The sequence below is a fragment of the Salvelinus alpinus genome, chromosome 12, assembly GCF_045679555.1.
Source record: "Salvelinus alpinus chromosome 12, SLU_Salpinus.1, whole genome shotgun sequence".
In the NCBI taxonomy this organism is placed as follows: domain Eukaryota; kingdom Metazoa; phylum Chordata; class Actinopteri; order Salmoniformes; family Salmonidae; genus Salvelinus; species Salvelinus alpinus.
In genome coordinates, this window is record NC_092097.1 from 26,520,378 (window position 1) to 26,545,581 (window position 25,204).

Genomic DNA, 25,204 nt, shown 5'->3' on the forward strand with positions numbered 1-25,204 from the left:
AAGAAAGAAATGACAACCACCCATGTAAAATACATTCCCTAGGCCCCTTTCAGTACAGCTTTCACATGCCAAGTTTTTAAAATAGACAAAGTACTACCAATACACAAATCCCTCTCAAAATTTGACCACCCTCAAGCAAAATAAATATTTTTATTTTATAACGGGCATATTCAGGCAAAATAAACAAACTGTTCTACAAACGGACAAACCCCAAGCAAAATATACACCCTATCCCCACTTCTAGCAAAATTGACATTCTAAACCAAATATATATATACTATTTTGAAAAACTGACAGGCTTTTATCAAATTGCTTACCCCACTACTAACTGGACCCTCCATTACCTACATCCTTTTACATGAAATCATTTCCAGTCAAGACAGATATGGACGGTGAGGAGTTTTGCACTGTGTGTGAAGGCCATTGGGCTAGTTAAAGTGCTCTATCCAGTGGCAATAAGAAACAGTATGGTTTGAAGGGTATATCTTGGATAGTCTTTGTTTAGCTGCCCTTGTGTCTGGTTGGTCAGTTGTCAGCAGGTCTCAGTCTATGGTCTCAGCCAGTCTAATGCTCTCAGGTGGTGTGGGCTGGGGTGTCCGTTGTCCATGGCTTTCAGAGGTGGCGTGGGCTGGGGTGTCCGTTGTGGTACATCTTCTGCTTAATGTGCACCATGTTTCCACTTGAGTCCTCTAGCTTTCTCATGTGCACCCTTCTCCCCAGGTTACAGAAGCGGGGAACCCATGACCAGGAGAACGCATCTGGACACAGTAAAGAAAAAAAGATGGGGGTTGGTGAAGATGTACGACATTGATTGAAAGATTAAGAATGTGTCCTCCATTTAGTTTGTGTGCAAGTGGGGCATGCATCTTTTCACTTGCTGGCTCTGGGATTCAAGTTAGCCACCTTTCGGTTACTGGTGGGAGGGGGAGATTGAGAGAGGAGGAGACCACTCCACCAAACTACTAAAGCCCACAGACTTTTCACAGGATAGACAGAATTAAATAACATTAATTTAATTGGTGAGATGGGAGGGAGAGATAAATACTGAATTTTAAGCAAGGGAGAGGGATTACAAATCTGTACAGAGAGAGGAGAAAGAGAAATCACAAGACACTGAAACTTTGCAGTAATTCAACTCTGAACTCACAGTTTTAAAACCACAGACACTCAAATAAACGCTGTGTGTGTGTGCATTAGAGGAAAGATCAGTTTGAAAAGACATGAAGCTATACATGACTAATTTATACACCAACCAACTCCATCACTTCATACACGGCAAGCAGCTCTGGCTGGGAATTATACTAATCCCACGACTGGATAGAGAAATATGAAGAGAAAACTTTACACACAGGAAAAACTGTGACTAGACTAAAGGGGAAGAATGTATGATGACTTTATCAGTGCCAACAGTTTAATGTAGAAATCTGAGGAGGGGGGGGACTCCCACTGTCATATATAAACCTGAAAAACACTGATCCAAAATGAATTTTAGGAAATCAAAGAGAAACAGCAGCAAGCTGGGGAATATTGTGATAAAATGGGTCGATGGCTGAGTCACACTTATAAAGGTCATTGAACTGTAGACAGGTTTACACACTGTACTGTAGTCTCCGGAACGGAAGCTGCCCACGATACTGCAGTTTTCATCAAACAAGGCAAATTCAAAGTTGAGACATCACACCTCTGCACCTTTAGACATTTGTTCTCCTGTACATTCCCTCACTCATCCAAAGAACATCCTATTTTTACCCCCACCCCATGAGCAAAAAATCTGTATTCCTTACCAACTTTCTACTGCTGCTATTTTTAAAACTCAGAGCTGTATCAGGCTTTTGAGACCAGCTCCCCATACATTGTCTCTCTGCCTCTCAGAGCCTGCGTGTGGGGTTGTGGCCCCCTGCTGACTCACCATGGTGCTGTTTGGCCCTCCAACGTCTGAGGGCAGCGTGCAGCACCCCGTCCAGGCACAGCAGCAGCCAGCTGAGGAGGAAGCCCAGCAGCAGCCCCAGCATCAGGTCCAGCTCCTGCTTGGTCACACTGTCACTCACAAAGTAGTTATCTGCAGAGTCCACCAGAGACTGGTCCCCATCATACGGGATCACATAGTGCACATGGTGCCTGAAGCCCAGAGGGAGGCGACAGAGGGAGAGGGGGTGAGGTGAGACAAGGAGAAGAGAGAAGGGAGCAGGACACGTGGAGCGGGGAGGGAGGAAAAGGGGAGGGAGTAGAGCGAGAGAAGAGAGGAGGACGGGGGGGAGTAAAAAGTGCATTGAGGAAGATACAATGACATAAGGGAGTAATTAAATCTACCATACAAAGACTGTATATGGTTAGGCTATGTGTGGTTCTATATACTTTGCTGTAGCGCTGTGTGGGTGAGTGGGATGGCTGGATGGATAGATGAGGTTGGGTGGGCGTGCTGCTGTCAGCCCCATCATTGAGCGGTGAACAGCTGCAGCTGGAGGGCAGCACAGTCGACGCATCACTAACAGCTGGCCTCGCTGCCCCATGGGAGGTGGGGCTTGGGGTGGTGCATGTGGACCAGCCCCCTCTACCACTGGGCTGCAGGAATCACTCCCAGTAGAGAGAAACCATAGCAGCAAGAAGAGTGTTGACGTGGGCAACCACTGGAGAAAAACTTGTTGGATCAATGTGGTTTCCACATAATTTCAACCACAACTACAATGTGATGACGTTGAATCAACGTGGAAAACTGATTGGATTTTCAAAAAGTAATCAACGTAAGGGAATTTAGTCTTTTTTTCACCCAACTTTTAACCTAAATCCAATGATGTGAATGTTGAATTCTCGTTATTTGACAACTCAACCAAAAACTAGACATTAAAACGGCGTCTGTCCCCAGTGGACAGAGAGTTGCAAGGGAGAAAGGTACTGTATGTGCCAACAAAAAAAGGAGGATGTGGAGAGCACAAACAAGTCAATCAATATAGTATAATATCAATTAATCAATCAATGTGCATGAGAAAGCAGAGACATTAAAACAAACTATTCTTGTGACATGTCACACTGTGGGAATGTAGACCCAGTCATTTCCATCATGTACAAGAGCATAGTTCAACAGCTGTTTCATACATCGTTGATGTACAGACTGTAATGAGATGATAAAAGTGATAGGAGATGCTGTAGGCTACATGCAGATAATGCATTATTGCAGATGCTTTACATCACTAGTTCACCAGTGATCTTTGAGGTGAGTCGACCTAAACAGAATTGTCAACATTCTTTGTCTTATAAATAACAACAAAATATTGATGGACCATCCACCATAAACAGTGCACTATCACCTGCACACTGTAAAACCATGAAACGTGATAAGTTATTAACATAAAGGTCAGTGTTAAAAACTTAAGCATAAGTAATTTAGATTTGCCAATAAGTTTTCTCATCTAGAACATAGGTGTTAGAATGCAAGATTAAACGTGAGTCAGCTTTTTCCAGTTCGTTTCCAACCAGGAAAACACCTACAGTATATCTCCTAAGTGTTCAGATTTGAAACAGTAGTGATTACTTTCCCATTGTCCTGTTTAGAGTGCATTTAGTCATTAGAAATTGAAGTGACAGGACATTTGATTCAAGAAATCTTTACAATCGCGTGGTTTTTTGTTACTCAACTGGGTAGAGTTAATTTCTGTTTACTTTCTCAGATAGAAAAAAAGATGTGGGAGTGGCTTCATTATTATTATATTTCCCAGCATGCTTTGTTCCAGGTTGATTTTAAGAATAGTTTGTTTTAATATCTCTCTTTCCTCATGTACATTGATTGATTAATTGATCTTATACTATATTGATTGTATACTATACATAGTGACTATAAGAACGTATCCAAACCAAAAACCATTGATTACAAGCAATATCCGCGCTGGGCTAAAGGCTAGGGACGGAAAACGGACACGGACGCATACAAGAAAACCTGCTACGACATCCGATGAGACATCAAACATGAGAAAAAACAATATAGGAGGAAGGTGGAATCATATTACACCCGCTCAGACGCTCATCGTACGTGGCAGGGCTTGCAGACAATAACGGATTACAAAGGGAATCCCAGCCATGAGTTCCCCAGCGATGCAGGACTCCCAAACGAACTACATGGCTTTTGTTTTTCTGGGAAAAAAGCTCCTGTTTTTCCAGATGACTGTGTGACCTCGCTCTTCGTGCCTGATGTGAGCAAAATGTTTAAATAGGCTAACAATCACAAGGCCGCGGAGCCAGACGGAATACCAGGGCGTGTTCTCAAAGCATGCGCAGAACAGCTGGCAAGTGTCTTCACTGACATGTTCAATCTATCCTTGTCTGTAATCCCAACATGTTTCAAGCTGACCACCACTGTTCCCATGAGCTCCAATGTAACCTGCCTAAATGACTATCACCCTGTAGCACTCACATCTGTACTTATGAAGTGCTTTGAAAGGCTGGTCATGTCACACATCAATACCATCATCCCAGACACCCTAGACCCACTCCAATTTGTATACTGCCCCAACAGATCCAAAGATGACACAATCTCAATTGCACTTCACACCACCCTCTCCCACCTGGACAAGGGGGGAAATAACTATGTGAGAATGCTGTTCATAGACTACAGCTCAGCGTTGAACACCATAGTCCCCTCCAAGTTTATCACCAAGCTAGGGACCCTGGGACTGAACCCCTCCCTCTGCAACTGGATCCTGGACTTCCTGACGGGCCGGCCCCAGGTGATGAGGGTAGACAATAACACCTCCGCCACGCTGACCCTCAACACGGGGGCCCCTCAGGTGTGTGTGCTTAGTCCCCTCTTGTAATCCCTGTTCACCCACGACTGCGTGGCCACACACGACTCCAATACCATTAAGATTTTCTGACGAGACGATGGTGGTAGGCCTGATCACCGACGGCGATGAGTCAGCCTAAAGGGAGGAGGTCAGAGACTTAGCAGTGTGGTGCCAGGACAACAACCTGTCCCTCAACGTTAGTAAGACCAAGGAGCTGATTGTGGACTATAGGAGAAAGAGGGGACTGGGCTGTTGTGGAATGGGTCGAGAACTTCAAGTTCCTTGGCGTCCACATTACTAAGGACATAACATGGTCCACACACCCCCGCACAGTCATGAAGTCACAGCAGCGCCTCTTCCCCATCAAGAGGCTGAAAAGATTTGGCATAGGCCCTCAGATCCTCAAAAAGTTATACAGCAGCATATTGGCTGGCTGCATCACCACTTGGTATGGCAAATGCACCGCCATTGACCCCAAAGCGCTACAGAGGGTGGTGCGGATAGCCCAGTACATCACTGGGGCCGAGCTCCCTGCCATCTGGGACCTTTATATCAGGCGGTGTCAGAGGAAGGCCTGAGAAATTGCCAAAGACTCCAGCCATCCAAGCCATAGACTGTTCACTCTGCTACCGTCTGACAAACGGTACCGGAGCATCGGTACTCAGACCAACAGGCTCCGAGACAGCTTCTACCCCCAAGCCATAAGACTGCTAAATAGCCAGACTGCTAAATAGTTAGTGAATGGTACCCAAACAAGTTGTACTGATTCTATCTTGCACTGACCCTACGCACACTCACTAGACTATATACTGTATACAAACCATATACACACTCACTCACACACATTACATTGACACTCCCACACAAAACCCACACACATTCACATACACTGCAAACGCATACGCACACACACATAACACGCACATGCAGACCGACACAACACAAACACACATACATACACACACTTTTACACCCATAATTTGCTGCTGCTTCTCTGGTCTTTAGGTTACTCTTATTATTATCTATCACTTTACCTTGTCTTTATGTACATATCTACCTCAAATACCTCTGGTACTGATCTGGTACTGGTACTGCCTGTACATAGCTCCATTCCTGTGTATTTTATTTTATTCCTCTTGTGTTACTATTTTATTTGTTATCTTTAAACTCTGCATTGTTGGGAAGGGCTCCTAAGCAAGCATTTCACGATAAAGTCCAGATCAGTTGTATTCGGCACCTATGACAAAAAACGATTTGTTTTGAGATAAATAACTTACATTTTCTAAACTAATCCAATCTGTTACTTGGACTTATTGCACCCATTACTGAGATGGTTGTTCCAGTTTAGATATTTTAGGTAGTCGTGTTTGTTTAGTCCTTCACCATAGCAGTCATTCTGAGTGCAGGTTGTGTGTGATAAAATAGTACAATTCTTGGGTATCCTCCCTCTGGCTGGATTCCGATAGGAATTACTAATCACTTCACAAACCAGCATATTGTGACTTGCAGGTCTGATGTGGCCCATGAGCCAGGATTTTCAAACCACAATGTCAATAACTAGGTCATAACTAAAGGTCTAATGGGATTAAATGTATAATTTGTCTTCATAAAGGGTTTACTTTTCATTTGAACACATTCACATAGGCAGTCACTAGGTGAAGGCTTCAGGAATATAAGTTATTGAATGCAACAACCATGCCTCTGTCACTATCAAATACAGTCATTGGTGGGTATCTCTCACATTCACTTGAAAGGCATGCTGGGAAGAATGCAAATATGACTTTACCCTACAGTGTTAAAATAACATCCCCAGTGTTTAGTGTTTAAAACCTAAACGCCCTGTGCTGAATAAACGTGTTCATGTGTTTAAAAGGGTTACAGTGAATGATGCGTTTAAAAAGTGTTACAGAAAAGGGTTTAGTTATGTGCTCAGATCCTAAACACTTGGTTTTACAGTGTAGTTTTAAACAAACGGTTTCCGTATGCTCTTGTTTTGCATAACATTAAATCACATTATTTTGGAAAGTTTGTTTTACCTTCCACAGTTGCAATGGCAGACGTGGTCCTCCCCTCGTAAATGTGGTAAAATATAGTTGTGAAAGCGGTCCAGTAGCGCGTTCATGTCCGTTAGACACGCAACAGCCTGAAAAGAACCACTGAAGTCAACTGGGACAAAACAAGCCGCATTCCCATAACAGCATATGTTGCCCAACTTCTCAGGTAGATGACACACAAAAATGTAAATTCTAAAAATAATTAAGTGTCGTTACTCCAGATTTTTTTTTTTCCTTGGCAGGTTATTGATTGTTTCGCCTCATGTAGGCCACGTTGATGTCTAGGTCGTTTGAAATATCCATTTGACAGCTTTGAACAGATTAAATTGTTACACATAAGGGAGTGTGGGGAATGGGGATAACGGTGTTCTTCTTACCATCACAAATAAATCCCCCAAAATCATAAAGATCGTGGCGGTTATGCACGTTTGAATCAAAACTTCCCAACAGCAGTTTTTTGCTCTCCCTCCAGAACTATCCTGTGATACCTGTGCCAAAAACAACACCCTGAAGTGAAGGCGCTCATGGATGCAGCATCAGTGTCCAACTACCCATCATTGCATCGTCTATCCGATGTTCCTTTCTCCGCGACATGAGGAGATGAAGACCAGTCTCATTTTCGCTCCCTTTTGAAAAGCACTCTGTGCACCAGCGACGATGGTTAATCGAGCTGCGTGCAACGGGGAGGCGTGGTGTGAAAGCTGTAGCGTATGTCAGAATTGTTAGGCTATTCCAGAGCACGGCAACACAGTTGATATCAGGACGAAGTCGCGATCCATGCGTTGTTGTGATGCCAGCCACTGCACAGTTCCTGGTGTAGCCTATTTACCTGGACGCATCCACTAGCATTAGGCAAGGAATCATCGATTCGTATTTTCTTCTCCAATCAGGTCGTTTTCCGTGTTAGCTCCCTCTAGCAGGTGTTTGTTCATTGTCAGGCTATCTATCATTTCTCATAGTCCGACAGGATAGGCTACTTTGGCGCAGCTGAAAGAGAATACGGAGCCTCCCACTATGCATTCCAGTCGATAATAGCGGAGGCATTTTTAGACTCCTTCAGAGAAACAAATTATAGGCTGAATCAATTTCCACCCCAAATTTGCCCCCAAAAGCATAGTAGGCCCGCCTATTCATATGTCAAGGGTTTAGTGTATGAAAATGATGATAGCATGCTTCAACATAAATTAACAACGAATTAACATAACTGATATGCATACTCTCTCTCTCTTTCTCTCTCTATCTCTCTCTCTCTCTCTCTCTGACAATCAGCAGTTCAAATATGTATTCTACACCATTCTGTTGGGCTGGGCTTCGTTTGTGACAACACATTCACTTTATTGCCGACGTCTATCAGGGAAAAGCAAACAAGCGGAAGATTAACTGGGCCTGAGTGGATTGGGGCCCCGGGAATAATAGATTAATAATGGTTAATAATAGAATGTCACATATTGAAAGGCTTTTTCTTAATGTTGTCCTGACTCTCTAACCTGCGTTGAACCAGTGTCTCCTTATAAGGTCGTACACATAAACAATGCAGCACCATGGACAGCGCCGCAAAGCGTGCCAGCTAACGATATAGCACCATGAACAGCACCTTGACGAGCGTAGGTCTACACTAGTCATCTGAAATCTAAAATGTCACAGAATCAGGTTTTGCCTTATTATATTGCCATGACAAACCAAACCACCCTGGTCTTATAGGCCTATTGTAAGGCAAGGACAATGTCATTTATCCATTTATGTCACTAGAGATGACAGAGGGAGGTTAGGATATGGGAATGTCACTTCAACCCTAGTTCTGTCTCCGGTGATTTTCTTTTTGCATTACCCATAAATCAGTGACCTTGCAGCCCTCCCATCCTTTCCTCTTCTCTCCCAGTATGAACAAACTGCTGCATCAGTTAAATAATATTCTCTGACATTATTATAGTCCATGTGCAACTCAAGGTGAGCCAGGCTACTGTGTTCCTGCCACTCAATTGTTTCTGTGCACCGAATTTAACAACTGTATTGTTCATCATTAGTCATTGAAATTGGAGTAAGCTCGTGACTGAACATTTTTATTGGGCATGCTGTTAACGCCATGGGTAACTGCATAAAAAGTCCTGGGATAAAACACATATTTGAAATGGTATACACAGTATCATGTTGCCATGGACATGAACATCAGCAGATGGAAGAGGACATTTTTTGCCATCTTTATGAATGCAGTCATTGGGCTATAGAACCTTTACAAGGTACATTTGTTGATTAAAATCTTCTATGCATGCAGAATACTGTATCCAGGATCTGTGCAATGCACTAAAAATAAGTCAATTCATCAACTTTTTCTAGAGATGTTTATTCATTTAATGGATTCATATGTACATACAGAAATATTCAGGCACTCTGGACTGAACTCTCAGCTTGCAAATAATTACAATATTTTCATTCTTTTCAGTTTTCAAAAGAAAAAAAATATTACACCCTGAAAGGTAGCAGATCTTCTGAGTTTTTAAACATGAATCAAAACATAATGGAAACGAGGGCAAAAGAGAACCTCGTGGTCTCTATTTGGTTCATTATCCCCCTATTTTGATGAATTCCTAATTAACTACTGGTATACACTCACTCACACACTGAAACACATTCATGCCTAACCAGTCTCCACTCTATCCCATCCGTGTCTACTACTCTCCACCATCAAGAGTAAATGTGACAAATCATACTTCATAAAAACAATATCTATTCATCATTCTTAAAAATGAATTAAATTAATTGTTGCTCAGCAATCAGCATCACTGTGCAAGACTTAGAAAAGCATCCTCCTTTAGAGGTAGAGGAGGACGTGTTTGACAAAAGGGGCATTTCTCTTTGTGGGAAGGCGGGTCAGTGGTTTCACTGTAGGATGGGGGAGGACCTTGGGCCCACCTTGGCCCTGAGGAGGAAAGGCAGAGCAGGAGGGATGAGCCTGCCTACTTGAGCACAGAGAGCATTCATCCCTGTCCCCTCAGCCCTGACCAACAGCAGAGGGTGTGTGTGTGAAAGGTAATCAGTAAGTGTATATGGAAGTGTGCATGAGTTTGTGTATAAACGTGCATGTTTGGTCAGGGGGCGTATGATATTGCAGATTTGGTAGCATGGGCATCAGTAGAAGCAGACAGTGTGGAGGAAAGGTCTGTTGCTCTTGTCCTCAAACTCCTGCAGCAGCTCGTCCATCTCGTTTTCCATATCATCCGTGTGCTGGATCTGAGAGAGGGAAGGGAGGGTCACACCTGCTACATGGGTCAAGGCAAGACAGCCATACACTTTAGGGCTCAGTGTAATATAATTAGTGACATACCACTTACTCATACAACATTACGCATGTATTTATCGCCAATATAATTTGCACACCTACGTTCCAAATCATAATGGTCAGATACACCATGTATCTTGCAGAAACACATATCCCACTGTAGCAACAACGTGACACTATGTACCCATACTACTATATATCCCTGATATTCATGCTATGACAATGTAACAGTGTAATCCTGTGATAATGGTTGCTGGTGGCCAGGCAGGCAGAGACACTCACACACTGACACAGCTCACAGATGAGGAAAGCCCCCAGTGTGGCCTCCTCGTGGTTGTCCTGGATGTCCACGTTGATGACATGAACCGGCGTGAAAGTCTCCTGCTCCCGAGAGCTCAGGTCTGAGTGAGAGAAATTGGGGAGAATAGTGATCGTTGATCAACATGAATCCAGTGACCTAGCCCGAGACTGTAACTTTATTTGAAGTGTATTCACAATTCCTAATTGATATTTCACAACTTGACATGAGAAGCCCACAACCCCCCCCTTCTGTCCCAGGTCCCCTCTCACCCTCTAGCACTTGGTCGTAGACCCTCTCCTCACAGGTGATGACCAGGTCAAACTGGTCCTTACAGCTCTGGAAGCGTTCCGGTCGGGACTTGATCCGCTTGTTGCGGTCCAGCATGTGCAGGATTCCATTCTGTGTGTATCTGAGGTGCTCAGGGTCAAGGAGCACAGCAAGACGAAGGACCAACACACAAGACCTCAAACATATGAAACTTAAGGTGTCAGTCAGTCACTGTGAATACTCAAGACACAATGCCCCCTAGAGGCCAAAACGCACTCAAAATGTATTTGATCTTTGGAAGCTTCTAATAAATGTAACTAATAACTCTTATTGTAACTGGCCTCAAATAACTTGAACTACCAGTGCAATATTCTAGGAAGTCACCTGCCTTATCTACTCAATTTAAATTGAATTTTTATTTTATTTTTTAGAGCAAAGACCAAGATTAATAGTTAAGAAAATATTACAGAAATTATCTCCAATCCTTGTCTGCATTGTAAGGATAAGGTCCCACTCCTGTATACTCCCAAATAGGGACTTGGACAGTGAAAGGAGTGCTATGGTGTTCCCAATAACATTTAATATTATACCTTCTTTTTACTAGCATGCAGATATTTCCTTGCACAAAAATAAACTTTTTTGTACATTTAAACATACCTCTTTAACCATACCCACCCCAAAACACTACTGAGCATGTCTTCCAACACTGAAATGTTTTAAATACGCTGAATCCTAAATGGATCGCTAGCTCCTACCCCACCATGTACTTCAGTAGATCTGAGAGGATTTAATAGGCATCTACAATATGGTAATAGCTCCACCTTTTCACCTTAGTGCTTAAACATATCACATTTTCTCAGATCTTAGGTGTAAAGGGAGTAGGAGTCCATTTAAGGTTGGTCCATGTGGGTTCCAGAGTTGTCGTATGAATGTATGCCTATTCAAAGAAGTTGGGTCCAACAGCTAATTTATTTTCTGAAGAGCATATGGTTGAGAGCCCTGTAATGGAGGGAGGGGCTCCAATTCTTTGAAAGCATATACTAACACAGCACATAAGGAAAGAATGTTCACATTCAAAAGTAGTGCCCTTGCCTAAACAATATGCAAGATTAAAAAACTACACTGACTACTAGTTGGGTCAAATACATATAGTGTTATACAAACCAGCCCTTCTCTTTTGTTTAAAGTCTACATCCAGGTCCTGATATGGAAAGACTGGGATATGTTCCCTAGAAGTGTTGGTTTCTTGGCACAGAATCAACCTACCTGGTTATAGAGGGTAAATGGCTAATTGTTTACATGTTGAAACCTGCTGAAAGTAAAATATTCCAAGCACACCACTATTGTTAAAAAAAAGCACTGTGACAGCATGTGAGAAATCTCAAAAATATATGTAATAGACTAGCCTGAGTGGCAGTCTGTATGTGCTATCATGCCAGCTTCTCGTCATTCTGTCATGCCAATGTTTGGATTAACATGGGTAGAAATGGTGTTCGCAAGAGCACAAACAGATCTGAGATCAGGTTAGTGAAGGACATCCTTACCTACAAAATCACCCAACAATAAACACTATGAAATACTTCCCTGTTCAATCACCCTTAACAATTTCATACTTCTAACTCTGTATATTTTCCTGTGAAGATAAAGAGAATAACTCACTGGAGAAAATAAACATGAAGAGGTAGGGCTGTGTTTATGTTGTGTCTGTGTGTGAATGCAAGAGTGCAGGGGATACAGCTCCTTGTCCTTGCGGACCAGGTCGTTGTACATCTGTTCATAAGTGGTTTTGAAGTCGTACACATTGGGCTTGTCCGGTGCGGGACCAGGTAGCTTCACATGGGACCCTGTCCCAAAAGAGCGAACTTCAAAGCCTCGCTTGCTGTATAAACAAAGAGAATGATGTGGGGGAGAACGGTTACTTACAGACCAGCACATGCAAGACAAAAAGCATACAGACCACAGAAGGGGAAATTTGTGGATCAGTCATCATCAATAAAGTAATCTCATCTCAAGAGCCATATCACAGGCGTCATTCCCCAATAGGCAGACTCTCCTTACCTTTCTCTCCACGCATGGAGATTTTCCAACTTTTATTTTTTATGCACTCAGTAAAATGACAAATTAGTCTAAGATACATTTGTTTAGTGTTAATGACAAATTAAACGAAACGCGAACAAGCATTGCTTCGCGTAGACGCGAGAAAAGACTGGTCGCGAACGACAACGCCGTCAAAAGCTTCATGCGCTACAAATTAGACAGCAAGTCTATTTCTCTCGCGTCTACGCAAAGCAACGCTCGATCGCGTTTGATTTGACCTTTACCCTACCTAAAAAGTTTCTAAATTTTGAATGTAGAGGCTGTTGAGTGACAACTACTTTATGACGCTTTCTTGGAATAATCCCGAACCTGAAACGTTGTAGGTGATGCATGGCAGGTCTCCCTATTTAAAAAAAAATATTTCACCATCTTTTTACAATTTCAGGTAGTTCACTGGTTGGTTGCCTAGTTCTAGCAAGAGTTTGATCTAGCTACCTCCAGTTAGTGACTGACGGAGGCTATGCGGATGGCCACTGCACTGAACAAAAAAATGCCCTACTTCCGGTAGTCGTAACACCGGCGAAGAAAAATAAATTAGCTTTATCTCCATGTGTGCCACTGGGAACTAGTTGAGCTTGATACAATGATAAATAAGTATACGTCTCTGTCGTGTAAATATGGAAGTTAGCCATTGTGTATTGTAATAAAATGCGTCGTTTGCCGGAAACAGACTGCGGTCTACGTAGTGAGCCCATTGTTGTGTCGAGGAGGGTGAGCTCTCAGCCAGGTAAAAGACCCAGACCAATGAAAATCAAAGGTCCTTGCTTCTTGGCATGTCGTCGTTGTTTAGTTTTCTTCCAGTAATGTTACCTGAGGATGTTGTGCGCTTCCATGCTGCGGTTCTGGTTGCTCGAGCACACAACCGCCACGCGCAGCGGGTGGCTCGGCATTGCGAATGCTATTTTTCTGAAATAACTAGCAATCGAATGTTAAGTACAACACACAACTAGTTAAAATGTGGTAGAAATCTAACTATCACAAAAAGACTGCTGGGAAGGCCTTCGATCTAGCTAACTAAGCAAATACAACGGGGTATACACGTTTCAAGGCGATGTGACAATCTTCTTTCTGTGAGCCTGTTAAAATGGCGGCGGGGACTTTTAACCAAGGTTTTACAGTCGATGTCATAGGGGGCAGGGCTTCGTACCGAATCGATTTTTTTTCTCCCTGTGCATGCATGACGTCATCCAAACAGAAACTTCTCAAGTGTCCTCAAGCCCTGATGATGCTGGAAAAGACTGCCACTTTTTATTTTACCTTTATTTAACTAGGCAAGTCAGTTAAGAACAAATACTTATTTACAATGACTGCCTACACCAGCCAAACCCAGACGACGCTGGGCCAATTGTGCACTGTACTAATGAACTCCCAATCATGGCTGGTTGTGATACAGCCTGGATTCGAACCAGGGTGTCTGTAGTGATGCCTCTAGCACTGAGATGCAGTGCCTTAGGTCACTGTGCCACTTGGGAGCCCCCACTGTGCCACATGTATCCTACATTAATTGTACAAAAAGCCTAGGCATAGCCATCTATATTTTATTTGTACGATGGATGGATAGATAGACAGATAGACACAAATAATATTTTTCTGTACCCATTTACACATACAAAAATCATATGCTCGCAGTGTTTTATTGATTCCACAGGGCCTCCTAAACTAGAGGTTGTGCACAGTATATTTGGCAGACTGCAGAGCAGACCAGCCTGTCGAAGGTCTACAACATATATTGAACAAAAATATAAACACAACATACAACAATTTCAAAGATTTTACTGAGTTACAGTTCATATAAGGAAATCAGTAAATTGAAATAAATTCATTAGGCCCTAATCTATGGATTTCACATGACTGGGCAGGGGCGCAGCCATGAGTGGACATGGAAGGACATAGGCCCACCCACTGGGGAGCCAGGCCCAGCCAATCAGAATGAGTTTTTCCTAACAAAGGGGTTTTATTACAGACAGAAATACTCCTCAGTTTCATCAGCTGTCTGGGTGGCTGGTCTCAGACGATCCCGCAGGTGAAGAAGTTGGATGAGGAGGTCCTGGGCTGGTGTGGTTACACGTGGTCTGTGGTTGTGAGGCCAGGTGGATGTTCTGGCAAATTCTCTAAAACAATGTTGGAGTTGGCTTATGGTAGAGAAATTAACATTCAATTCTCTGGCAACAACTCTGGTGGACATTTCTGCAGTCAGCATGTAAATTGCACGCTCCTTCAAAACTTGAGACATATGTGGCATTGTGTTGTGTGACAAAACTGCACATTTTAGAGTGGCCTTTTATTGTCCCCAGCACAAGGTGCACCTGTGTAATGATCATGCTGTTTAATCAGCTTCTTGATATGCCTCACCTGTCAGGTGGATGGATTAATGCTCACTAACAGGGATGTTCAGTATACATAGATCTCTACATCCAGGAGAAGGTAAGGCAAATGGGAATCATTCTTGGGTGCCTGAGGGTGCATTGTTGACAGTTATTAAATTAACCCTCTCTGAGGTGAAAAGTAAGAAATCATTAATTCAATTACCTACTGTGCTTGCACTTATTACTTACCACTGAACATATGTAATTACTGCAAATATAGAACTGGACTCCAAAAAAGAGGAATCGTGCTAAATACTGGTTCATAACATTGCTCAACTATAGAACATGTTTCACTCTTAGGTAGGCCTACTGACTAGCAGCTTACTATCTCTAATACAGAGCACTTTGATTACTAGCATAAAGGCTAGTAATGAGATAAATAGACAAGAGGAAAATAAACACACAAATTAATGCTCACACAAAGAGGGAATTCTCTGAGCCCTATCATTTGAAAAGTATTTCATAGTATTTGAAAGTGTGGTGGTCTGTTGTGAGGCTTAGTTCATCATTCTTCCACAAGCTTACAGATCTAGTAGTGTGTAAGGTGCAATGCCCTGAATCCGAGTGAGATTTTTATTATGTGTGTGTGGGTGTTCAACCACAGTATGTTACATAATTGTGTTTTTAGTGTATTGATTTAGATGTGGGATTAAAATAAATGACTGCGATATTGCTGAATAAGGTTACGTGTGTGTGCACACACATGCGTGCATGTTTGTGTGAGTGACATTAGTGGTGAGAGTGGTATGTGGAGTGTGAGTGCTGTGTCGTGGGGCTCATGATGTTCTCAGTGATGTACGCCACCAGCAGGCAGATGATGACCAGCATCACACAGATGGCTCCTCCCACTGTTGTCATGGCAATCACAATGTCCTGCATGCCCAAGGGTGAGACAGTGAACTCCACACAGTCCCCCAGGTCCTCCCTCTGGGCTGCTCCTTCTGAGTGGAGCGGTGGGGTCAGGGTGGAGGCAAGCGGATGCAGGCAGATGCGGTAAGGGACGCTCTCATGCAGCTCAGTCAGCAAGAAGTCCCTGCAACCAGAGCCAAGATGGGTGTTAGCACACTCAAACTGGGTGTAGCTCCCGTTCCACCAGCAGCTTAGCCCAAACCCACCCCTTCTGACACGTCGTCCACCGAATACCCTCTTTGGTGGGGCAGTTACAAACCTGCTCTCTTCCCTAAGCCCTGTTCCAGGGGCCCCTTTCTGTCCCTCTACACTTGATCCTCTAGTCTCTGTCTCTTGTTTATCTCGGTCATGTCCAGCTGTGTTTCCTTTATTTGTCCTTTGAGCCTCTTCCCTCAGATCTTCATATGTCCACTGTAGTAGCACGCTGCCGTTGGTCAAAACGTTGGCCACCAGGGACCCTCCTGCAGATGGAACAGTCCGGCAGTCTCCACGATGACACCTGAACCCCAGCTGTGTGTGTCGAAAACACAGCCGCCCCCAGATTCCCTCCTCCATCACCCGGTAGGCACATATTGGTGCCACTCCTCCGTCCATGGCCCACCCTGTTCCACCTTTAACATGGTCTAGCCTGCCAAATATCATAGTGGTGCCTGTATTGCCTCTGCTGGTTTTGATGGAGGAAGTGCCATTCCTATGGCTGAAGTCCCCCTGCCGCCTTGGTGAGCCCATTGTTTCATTCTTACTGAAATAATCAACATTGTAGATATGTTGTTGGCCAGAGATTGGGGAGACACCCACGTCCTTCTCGCTTCCCTTGTCTGATGATGTGGATGATGTTTGCGCGTAGCGGCCGCCGCGCGTCCGGTTGGAGACGATTGTCGCGCGGCACAGACAGAACAGTACTGCCGAGAAGGCAACCAGCGATTTTCTTCTCATTTCTTCTCTTCTTACCAGTTCACTTTCACTGTATTTAGTGCAAATGCATAGTGGACAGCACCGTTACTGTCGGCGGAGATCCGAGGCGAGAAAGAGAGTTATGGGGGCAGGTGGCTTCCATAACACAGTCCTACACCACCATCAAAGCGCTGTATTCCCCCGATGGCCAGCACGAACAATCTGCGATAAAATCGGACAATAAAAATTATATACCATATTATATACCATGTCTGATTGATACAGACCACACTTTTAGAGAATGAGCCAGACTGATATCACTTACGAATGCTCTGTTTTAAGCCATACACCACATGTTGGTTACGCACGCAACTCAACAGACCAATAAATAGGTCACACCGCTTATTAGAATGGTTAATGGAAACGGCAATAAATGTAAGATGCAATTTGGCTATTGAGAAGAGAACTTACATTTCTAGGTTTTCGAGAACGAAGACGGCGGCAATTATCTTTTCAGGTACATTTGTCTCAGTCTTGTCCTGTCTGGCTGTCTGTGATGGTTGTCGCGAGGAAGAGTGTGTTTTTGTGTCTGTCAGAATGTTTGCAGCGTAGTCATCAGCAGTCAATTACATGAGTCATCATTTCAAGTCCCTACTCCAATCTTAATTTCCCTGCCACCCTTTCTGTTTTTTTGTGCCTTTCCATCCTTCCACCCAAGCGACCTTCCTCCAGTTAACTCCCACTCCTTACTCCCACATTGGGTGCTAGGCTGTAGTCTTCAATGCTGTTGTGTGTAGTCTTTTGTCCATACTATCAAGTCAAGCAGATTGTTGGAAATGCAATATAATGAGATTGTTTTGTGCCCCAAAAAATAGTTTATTATTTTCAGGCATAATTGTCTTGTAATAGCCTAAGCATGATATATTCATACTTATTCAAAATTGTAGCAAAAACAACTCTGATAAGAGTTTATAACACATTCGTCATGCTATAGGTAGATGTTACCAATACTAACGAACATCTGGATATTGTCAGTAGTAGGCTATAATATAAAGCTGAAATCTAGGACTATAGTTTGTTTTGATGTGATGCGATTTCCAAACCTAGACTCTAAAAACCAGGGGTTCAACAAGGGTTCTTCGAAGACCCTTAGGGTTCTTGGCACTGAAAATTAATCAATGAACCTCCTTAGTTGGTGGGGGTTCTTGCAGGAACCTAACTGCCCAACTTGGATTTGAATTTGAAAGGACAGCAGGTGCAAGGGTTGTCCCTTGTATGATCTATATTCATATTGTTTTACGATTATACTCTCTATCTTTTCATATTTGTGCAAATCTTTCTAAAACAGAAAATGGACACAATTCGATGGATATCAATCAACAAAGAGTTAAGAATATTTAGGCTATAAGAATATGTTGAAGGCTAGCTGTATTGGGTGCAGATGACTGAACTGATCACCTATTACCTCATATTTAGATTTTTTATTCTGCATTGCCACTAAAATCATAATAAACACTGACAACTCAAATATTGTGTTATTGTTCTTGTTGTTATGCATATTATTATTATTATTAATAATAATAATAGTAGGGGAGTGGGGTAGTTAAAAAATTAACCCCAAAAGGTTATTCAAAGGGTTCTTCGAGGATCCATTAAAATGAGTTCTTTGAAGAATTTCTAGAGGTTCCCCCACAGTTTCAATTTGAAGAACCCCTAAAGGATACTCCAGGAACCTTTTCTTTTTAGAGTGTACAGTGACCTCAAGTGGTAATAATTGATAGTCGGTCTACAACATTCTACAACAAGCCTGGGTTTCTTTTGTACACATTCAAACACTTCTGAAGTTTTTGTTGAAACATTCATGTCTGGTTAGATAAACAACCTCCTGATAACTTCTTCAAAATAGTATTTCATCTTTGGAATAATTATGGAGAATTATAACAAGGATAATCAGCTGGATTACATCAATCTAAATACGTATTCATTGCTAATCATCATATAGGTAATACAACTCACAGTTTAACAACACCTACTGGCAGTTATAATGGTCACAAAAAGCTTCATATCTTTCTCTGACGATCTTTAATTTGAGAACATTTAATCTTTGATAAATTTTGACTCAGCAGTTCTATGTGGAGGTTATTGGAGGTAGTGATTATATGTCCATTCCCAAAAGGAAAAAATTGGCAAGCCAGCAAGGTAGTAGTGCCAAGGGAGAGGACAGGAACAGTGTGCAGCATCAGTGGAGGGGATGATTTTAATAAGACCGCTGGGAAGCCCCCGGGGGATGCTGGGTAAATGAGTCTAATGATGACTCTCTACGATCCGCCCCTCTGAGCAATGGGAGATAACAATGTGCGGGATGATGACATAACACACAAACATCTAAACATACACGTATGGGCCAACAGATATCTGCCACAGTCACATACCCCTTTTAAAATGGGTCGATTTAGCCATGTTTTATTTGTTTGAATTGACAACTTACAGCCAGGTTTGTTAAAGGGCAACAAAGAAATACATGCCTGAACGCTCTCTCAAATGAGCTAAGATTGGCATGAAACCATTTGTATATCTTTATAGTATAGATGGTCTCAGGTGTTAGTCAGCCTCACATGTCTTGTTGATGTGACCTGTCTGTGTGGTATGAGTTGATACACTATATATAAAGAAGTACGTGGACACCCCTGCAAATTAGTGGATTTAGCTATTAGCTGTATAGCTGTACTCGGTTCCAACACTCACTACCGAGTTTGACTGCCTCTGGAAGCAACTTCAGCACAATAACTATTCGTAGGAAACTTCATGAAATGGGTTTCTATGGTCAAGCAGCCACATACAAGCCTAAGATCACCATGCGCCATGCCAAGCGTCGGCTGGAGTGGTGTAAAGCTCGCCGCCATTGGACTCCGGAATTTGGGTTTGGTAGATGCCAGGAGAACGCTACCTGCCACAATGCATAGTGCCAACTGCAACGTTTTGTGGAGGAGGAATAATGGTCTGGGGCTGTTTTTCATGGATTGGGCTAGGCCTCTTAGTTCCAGTGAAGGGAAATCTTAATCAATAAGGTTATAGATGATTCTGTGCTTCCACCTTTGTGGCAGCAGTTTGGGAATGGCCCTTTTCTGTTTCAGCATGACAATGCCCCCGTGCACAATGCGAGGACCATACAGAAATGATTTGTCGAGATCGGTGTGGAAAAACTTGACTGGCCTGCACAGAGCCCTGACCTCAACTCCATCGAACACCTTTGGGATGAATTGGAACACCGACTGCGAGCCATGCCTAATCGCCCAACATCAGTGCTCAACCACCCTAATGCTCTTGTGGCTGAATGGAAGCAAGTCCCCACAGCAATGTTCCAACATCTAGTGGAAAGCCTTCCCAGAAGAGTGGAGGCTGTTATAGCAGCAAAAGGGGAACCAGTGGTGTGTAAGTGGTGTGTGTTCGCTGCTGGCCAATGCAGTGACAAATCTGCATACCTAAGCAGCAGGCAAGGGCATGGAAGGCCTATCTAGGCGACAAATGATTGGAGTAAATTTACCCTGAGCCAGGTCAGCAACACTGAAGATGCTGAGTTTTTTTGGGGATGGCTTTGTTTGTGCATGAGTGAGTGTAGATGTCTATATAAATAGTTCACAATTAACAGGATAGAGGCAGAGGTAGAATTGAGACCCTAGAATAGTAATAATACATGTAGGCAATGAATAACAAAGAAATTGTGGCGCCATGCTGAGGAGGATACGATGTCAAAGGTTCTCACTGTAGATGCTATTCTGTTTGGGTTGCTGGTCTTTTCTGGCATCCTGTGAAACATACTGATCATCCATGAGGTGAGGAGAAATAGAACCCTAACTGTCAATAGTCATGAAATATCTCCGCCTGAGATAACATCACATAATTAGTATAATAGTTCATTATACTCTTTCTCTCTCCCTCTCTCTCAGGTGTTCGTCGGCCATTAAAAGTCTGTCTTGTCGACTCCCTCCCTCTGACACAATCCTGGTGAACCTGTCGCTGGCCAACCTGCTGACGTCTCTGTTCCGCACGGTGCCCATCTTTGTGTCTGGAGTGTCCCTGGCCCTGGACTGGTGCCACCTCTTCTTGCTGCTGTGGGTGTGGTGGCGGGCCGTGGGCTGCTGAGTGACTCTGCAGCCCACGCCAGGAGCTGTGGGGTCCCTAGCACAGCAACGTGAAAGGAAGAGGGTGTCGGTGGGCCCGGAGCTGGTCTACAGGGTCAACCTGGCCTTCTCCCTGCTGGTGCTGGTCAACACCACCCAGGTACACGGCAACACCATGGTAGAGCTGATGGTCATTAGCTGCACCACTAGGCCCCTGCTGGGCTGTGTGTGGGATTTCCCCTCTGAGGAGCAGGGCTCAGCTTCCTCCTCCTCCTCCCTGGCCCTCAACAAGGTGACTCCACTGGTGCTGATGGTGGGCACCAACCTGGCTACACTGGCCAAGCACGATGGGCAAGGCAGGGGGAGGGATGCAGGGAGAGCTGGACAGTCATGTGGTCAGTGAACGCAAGGGTAGTCATGTGATCATGATGACGCTGTCTGTGGTGTGCTAGGCCCTGCAGGTTGCGATGGTGACGTACTACAACCATAACGGGGGGCACCATGCGGAGGGGCTGCTGACTGAGTCCCACTTCTCTACCTCTCTGTTGGTGGGCTTCAGCCCTATGGTGGTGGCTCTGGGAAATGACAAGCTGAGGAGGAGGATCACCGTGGATTATTGTTGGCTGTGCTGACAGGGTCAAATGTCAACAGGAGGAAATAGTGGAGGAATGCAAAGCTCCAGACACAATGGGAAAAAAGGTAAAATAAAAACTGTTTTCACTATTCAGTAGGAGAGAGGTAATCAAAGTACAGGAGAGAGTTGAAGCAAATATAAAATGATTTAAAAAAAATGTGACTGAATAAATGAGTACGACTTTGTATGGAATAATTAAATAACCAGTGCTTGCCTTCCCCTCATTCTGTGTTTAAATGTCCACATATATATACAAACCCTGTTATAAGTAATAACCCATCCAATAAATACCTAAGAACATTTAAAGTAATGGAATGTTTAAGATCTGGAGTGTTGAAATATTGTGATAAGCTCTCACATTATGCAAAGACAGATCCTGTTGGACTGTTCACTCTCTCTCAATGAGCTTCATGTAGATGAGCCTCTGGCATCAACTGTCTCAGAGGTTGAGAGATTGTCACGGCTCTTGTCGGAATGCATGGACCAAAACGTATTGTGGTAAGTGTTCATGATGTTTTATTAATCAAAAAACACTCAAACAAAATAACAAAGAGAAGAAAGAAAAGAAGAAAAAAAAACAGTTCTGTCATGTGCAGGCACTAAACAGAAAATAACTACCCACAAAACCCAAACGAAAAAGGACAACTTATATATGATCCCCAATCAGAGACAACGATAGACAGCTGCCTCTGATTGGGAACCACACCAACATAGAAATAAAGAAACTAGAATGCCCACCCTAGTCACAACCCTGGCCCAACCAAAATAGAGAATAAAAACCTCTCTATGGCCAGGGCGTGACAGAGATGGTACAAATAAAGGCCTTTATTTTGACCCGTTTTTTAAAGAGCAAACAAGAACATGTAACAACAACTATCTATAGATAGGAGTGCCCTCTCACGTACAGTCTATACATCAAAAACATTCTGTCGCTCACAAAAGAGCAGGTTGACAGAAATAAATTGTGTTAACGTAGTCTCACTGACATGTACAGATGAACACATTTCATTCCAATGATGAACTCTACAACCTTTTCTATTAAACTCCTCCGAACAACTGACAGTGCTATTCCTCAGTACTGATGAATCAATAGAAATTGTGATAAAAAATAAATGAATGTCTCTCATAGGTGCCATGTTAAAACAGTCTGCCTCTGGAAGAGAATCAAATGGTTGCCAACGTATAGAGAGGAATGCCAACAACCATGTAATTCTAATGTATTGTTAGGCTATGTTAAGGCAAGTGTACTATTATTATTCCACTGACTTCCCCATAATGTCAGTTGCAGTGTGATTCAGGGTGTGGGATCTGTCAGTGAGTAAGAAAAGACTTAATGACAGCACGCAGCCGCCGGTGACCCACTGCCACCACGATGGGCGAAAAGGCGATGAAGATGGTGTTGGCAAAGCGAGCTATAACCAGGAGGAACCCGGCTGACAAACCTCGGTTGTAGTTGAAGTAGTTTATTGAAATTATGCTGGTTCCCCAAGACCCAATGAAGAGCACGATGAGGGCTAGAATCACCTGGAGAGAAAATTCCTCATTTTAACAACAATAACAATGTTACAGGTCCAAATCACGTGTTGTACTTCTTTCCATCCACAATAACCAGGCGGCAGGCCACACACAACAAGCCATCATTCTGAATCATTCCAGCCTCTCTCACCTTGGCAGCCCGTCTCTCAGCCGGTATCCTCTTGATGACGGGCGCGTCCTGGGTCATGTGTGCTGGGTTGTGGGTCCTGCCGTGGGTGTAGAGTGTGTAGAGGGAGCCCAGGTTGGTGATGGCCATCAGGATGATAGGCAGGATCTCATGGATCACCATGGAGGTGGTGGCGTATGCCAGGCCGTTGTAGCTGGAGGGGAAGTTCCACACACAGCCCAGCAGGGGGCGCGTGGTGCTGCTGACCAACATCAGGGTCTGGAAGGGAGGAGAGAGGAGGCGTGGAGGGAAGAGGAGACGAGGAGACGAGATGGGATGGGGAGGGAAGAGAAGGTAGAGAAGGGGTGTAAGACATTTTCCCACAATTCAAAGAGGAATACACATCACAATTGTCTATCTCTCTGCTTATATTGAATCAGGGTCCTACCTCTGTGCTGTTCTTATTCCCGTTGGTAGAGTAGATGTGTGCAGGTATAGCATAGATCAGGTTGAGGAACCAGATGAGGCCCAGGCTAATCAGGATGGTCTTGGGGGGCCTGCGGGGTCCGTGAACAGTCCCAGGGGGAGGGGCCACGCGCCTCAGTGTCTGGAAGTGGAAAGCACTGAGGAAGAGTGTTGACCACACGTTGACTGAGCGAAGCCACACCCACACCCCCATCAGGACGTGACACCCGTCTCTGGAAGAGTTCAGCTAGAGAGAGAGCTGAGTGTGAGGTTTTATGTGTGTGTACACTATAGTGCCGACCTGAACAGTGCTCTTATCAGTAAGTATGGCATGGTATATTGTCAGATTGCTTTCTTTTCACATGGCATATCTCTAGTTACAGCCACACCACCCTCCATAACCCTTGCATTTTAAACTACCATTACTCAAAGACTAGCCCAAATCTCTCCCATATCTCAAGTATCACAACCATTTTACTTAGAGCCCAAACCACACACAATCAGCATACCTCTTTTCCCCTTGTCTCAAGCACCCACATACAGCCCTCATTCTTCATGGCACCCCCTACCACAGTGCCCGACTCCTGTAACATTCCCATCCAGCTCCTTACCTCCAGCCCCAGGTCAGAGATGACCAGCAGGACGTTCCTCAGAACAGACACCAGCAGGTTGGACAAGGCCATGTTCATCAGGATGATGTCTGAGTTACGTACTCCACTGGGGTCTTTGAACACGCTGTCCAAGATCACGCCAATCACCGTGGTGTTACCCACAATGCCCAGTAGGACCAAGATTATGTAGAATGCGGTCTGGGTGGGAGACGTGGTGACACGGAGCACCACACCCACTGGCTCCAACTCTCTCAACTCTGGCATTGGGCTCTCCATCTCAGCTACTGAGCTAGAGTCCTGGGTAGAATACTCTTCAGTCTCTCTGCATCTTAATCTGTTTTCCCAGTTTGTTATCAAAAGTTTCTTCTAAGAATAGCTATATTCCAGTAACTGTCTGTAGCCTCTAATCCACTGATAGATGTTTTATTCCAAATATGAACACCCTGTTGGTCATAGATCATAAATACAAATGTGCAAAACACATATATTGATTGCTTCCCATCTATTATAGCTACACCTGTATAGACACTCCCTATTTCTGTAGCATTCAACACAAGCCCAACCTCCCACAGAACAACCAATGTAAAATCACCATGGACACCAGATAAATACAAAGTAGTTCCTGCCATACACATCCACCTAAAATCACAGCAAAGGGGTCTTTCCCTAGTTACACAACCAACCTGTGCTAGGTCAGGTGCACTGTACCCACCGGGCACAGACGTCAGTACAATGTCTAGTTTTGATTTACATTTGGTTGAGTTGTCAACTAACATGAACTCAACATGAAA

At 43.8% G+C, this 25,204-nt stretch overlaps 4 protein-coding genes and 1 pseudogene across 8 annotated transcripts; 1 reads left to right on the top strand and 4 right to left on the bottom strand.

Moving 5' to 3' along the window:
• Positions 1-126: 126 nt before the first annotated feature.
• LOC139535769 (transmembrane protein 240-like) lies at positions 127-8,034 on the bottom strand. 3 transcript variants are annotated; one of them, XM_071335551.1, is made up of 4 exons: positions 6,812-8,034; positions 2,356-4,910; positions 1,910-2,118; positions 127-758 (listed from the first exon to the last, which is right to left on the bottom strand). In XM_071335551.1, the coding sequence occupies exons 2-4, from the start codon at positions 2,508-2,510 to the stop codon at positions 613-615; spliced, it is 510 nt and encodes a 169-aa protein (XP_071191652.1). In that variant the 5' UTR covers positions 2,511-4,910; positions 6,812-8,034; the 3' UTR covers positions 127-612. The 3 variants fall into 3 exon arrangements, with proteins under 3 accessions (XP_071191652.1, XP_071191651.1, XP_071191650.1); XM_071335550.1 differs by lacking the exon at positions 2,356-4,910 and having other exon boundaries at positions 6,812-6,918; positions 7,207-8,029; XM_071335549.1 differs by lacking the exon at positions 6,812-8,034 and having other exon boundaries at positions 2,356-6,799.
• Positions 8,035-9,151: 1,117 nt separating this feature from the next.
• On the bottom strand, positions 9,152-13,885 carry LOC139535771 (RNA polymerase II subunit A C-terminal domain phosphatase SSU72-like). 2 transcript variants are annotated; one of them, XM_071335554.1, is made up of 5 exons: positions 13,582-13,885; positions 12,410-12,553; positions 10,677-10,816; positions 10,389-10,507; positions 9,152-10,057 (listed from the first exon to the last, which is right to left on the bottom strand). In XM_071335554.1, exons 1-5 carry the CDS (start codon positions 13,659-13,661, stop codon positions 9,956-9,958), a joined length of 585 nt encoding a protein of 194 aa, XP_071191655.1. In that variant the 5' UTR covers positions 13,662-13,885; the 3' UTR covers positions 9,152-9,955. The 2 variants fall into 2 exon arrangements, with proteins under 2 accessions (XP_071191655.1, XP_071191657.1); XM_071335556.1 differs by lacking the exon at positions 13,582-13,885 and adding an exon at positions 13,081-13,558.
• Positions 13,886-14,293: 408 nt separating this feature from the next.
• Positions 14,294-17,721, bottom strand: LOC139535770 (fibronectin type III domain-containing protein 10-like). 2 transcript variants are annotated; one of them, XM_071335553.1, is made up of 3 exons: positions 17,412-17,721; positions 16,306-17,162; positions 14,294-16,170 (listed from the first exon to the last, which is right to left on the bottom strand). In XM_071335553.1, exons 2-3 carry the CDS (start codon positions 16,980-16,982, stop codon positions 15,867-15,869), a joined length of 981 nt encoding a protein of 326 aa, XP_071191654.1. In that variant the 5' UTR covers positions 16,983-17,162; positions 17,412-17,721; the 3' UTR covers positions 14,294-15,866. The 2 variants fall into 2 exon arrangements, with proteins under 2 accessions (XP_071191654.1, XP_071191653.1); XM_071335552.1 differs by having other exon boundaries at positions 14,294-17,162.
• Positions 17,722-20,686: 2,965 nt separating this feature from the next.
• On the top strand, positions 20,687-21,958 carry LOC139535231 (olfactory receptor class A-like protein 4; annotated as a pseudogene).
• A 340-nt stretch (positions 21,959-22,298) lies between these two features.
• LOC139535267 (olfactory receptor class A-like protein 4) lies at positions 22,299-24,689 on the bottom strand. Its single transcript, XM_071334593.1, has 4 exons — positions 24,414-24,689; positions 23,786-24,049; positions 23,362-23,616; positions 22,299-23,219 (listed from the first exon to the last, which is right to left on the bottom strand). Exons 1-4 carry the CDS (start codon positions 24,687-24,689, stop codon positions 23,007-23,009), a joined length of 1,008 nt encoding a protein of 335 aa, XP_071190694.1. The 3' UTR covers positions 22,299-23,006.
• Positions 24,690-25,204: the final 515 nt, after the last annotated feature.

Bases quoted from the DNA above. Each gene is read 5' to 3' on its own strand.
- LOC139535769 (XM_071335551.1), bottom strand. From the start codon at position 2,510: ATGGGGCAGCGAGGCCAGCTGTTAGTGATGCGTCGACTGTGCTGCCCT. The intron at 2,119-2,355 runs GTATATAGAACC...TCTGGGCTTCAG, and splicing joins CCACACAGCGCTACAGCAAA to GCACCATGTGCACTATGTGA. The intron at 759-1,909 runs GTGAGTCAGCAG...TACTGTGTCCAG, and splicing joins GAGGGCCAAACAGCACCATG to ATGCGTTCTCCTGGTCATGG.
- LOC139535771 (XM_071335554.1), bottom strand. From the start codon at position 13,661: ATGCCGAGCCACCCGCTGCGCGTGGCGGTTGTGTGCTCGAGCAACCAG. The intron at 10,508-10,676 runs GTGAGAGGGGAC...TCTCTCACTCAG, and splicing joins CTACGACCAAGTGCTAGAGG to ACCTGAGCTCTCGGGAGCAG. The intron at 10,058-10,388 runs GTGAGTGTCTCT...TCCCTCTCTCAG, and splicing joins TCTGTGAGCTGTGTCAGTGT to ATCCAGCACACGGATGATAT.
- LOC139535770 (XM_071335552.1), bottom strand. From the start codon at position 16,982: ATGAGAAGAAAATCGCTGGTTGCCTTCTCGGCAGTACTGTTCTGTCTG.
- LOC139535267 (XM_071334593.1), bottom strand. From the start codon at position 24,689: ATGGAGAGCCCAATGCCAGAGTTGAGAGAGTTGGAGCCAGTGGGTGTG. The intron at 24,050-24,413 runs GTAAGGAGCTGG...CTCTCTCTCTAG, and splicing joins TCTCTGACCTGGGGCTGGAG to CTGAACTCTTCCAGAGACGG. The intron at 23,617-23,785 runs GTAGGACCCTGA...CCTCCCTTCCAG, and splicing joins GGAATAAGAACAGCACAGAG to ACCCTGATGTTGGTCAGCAG.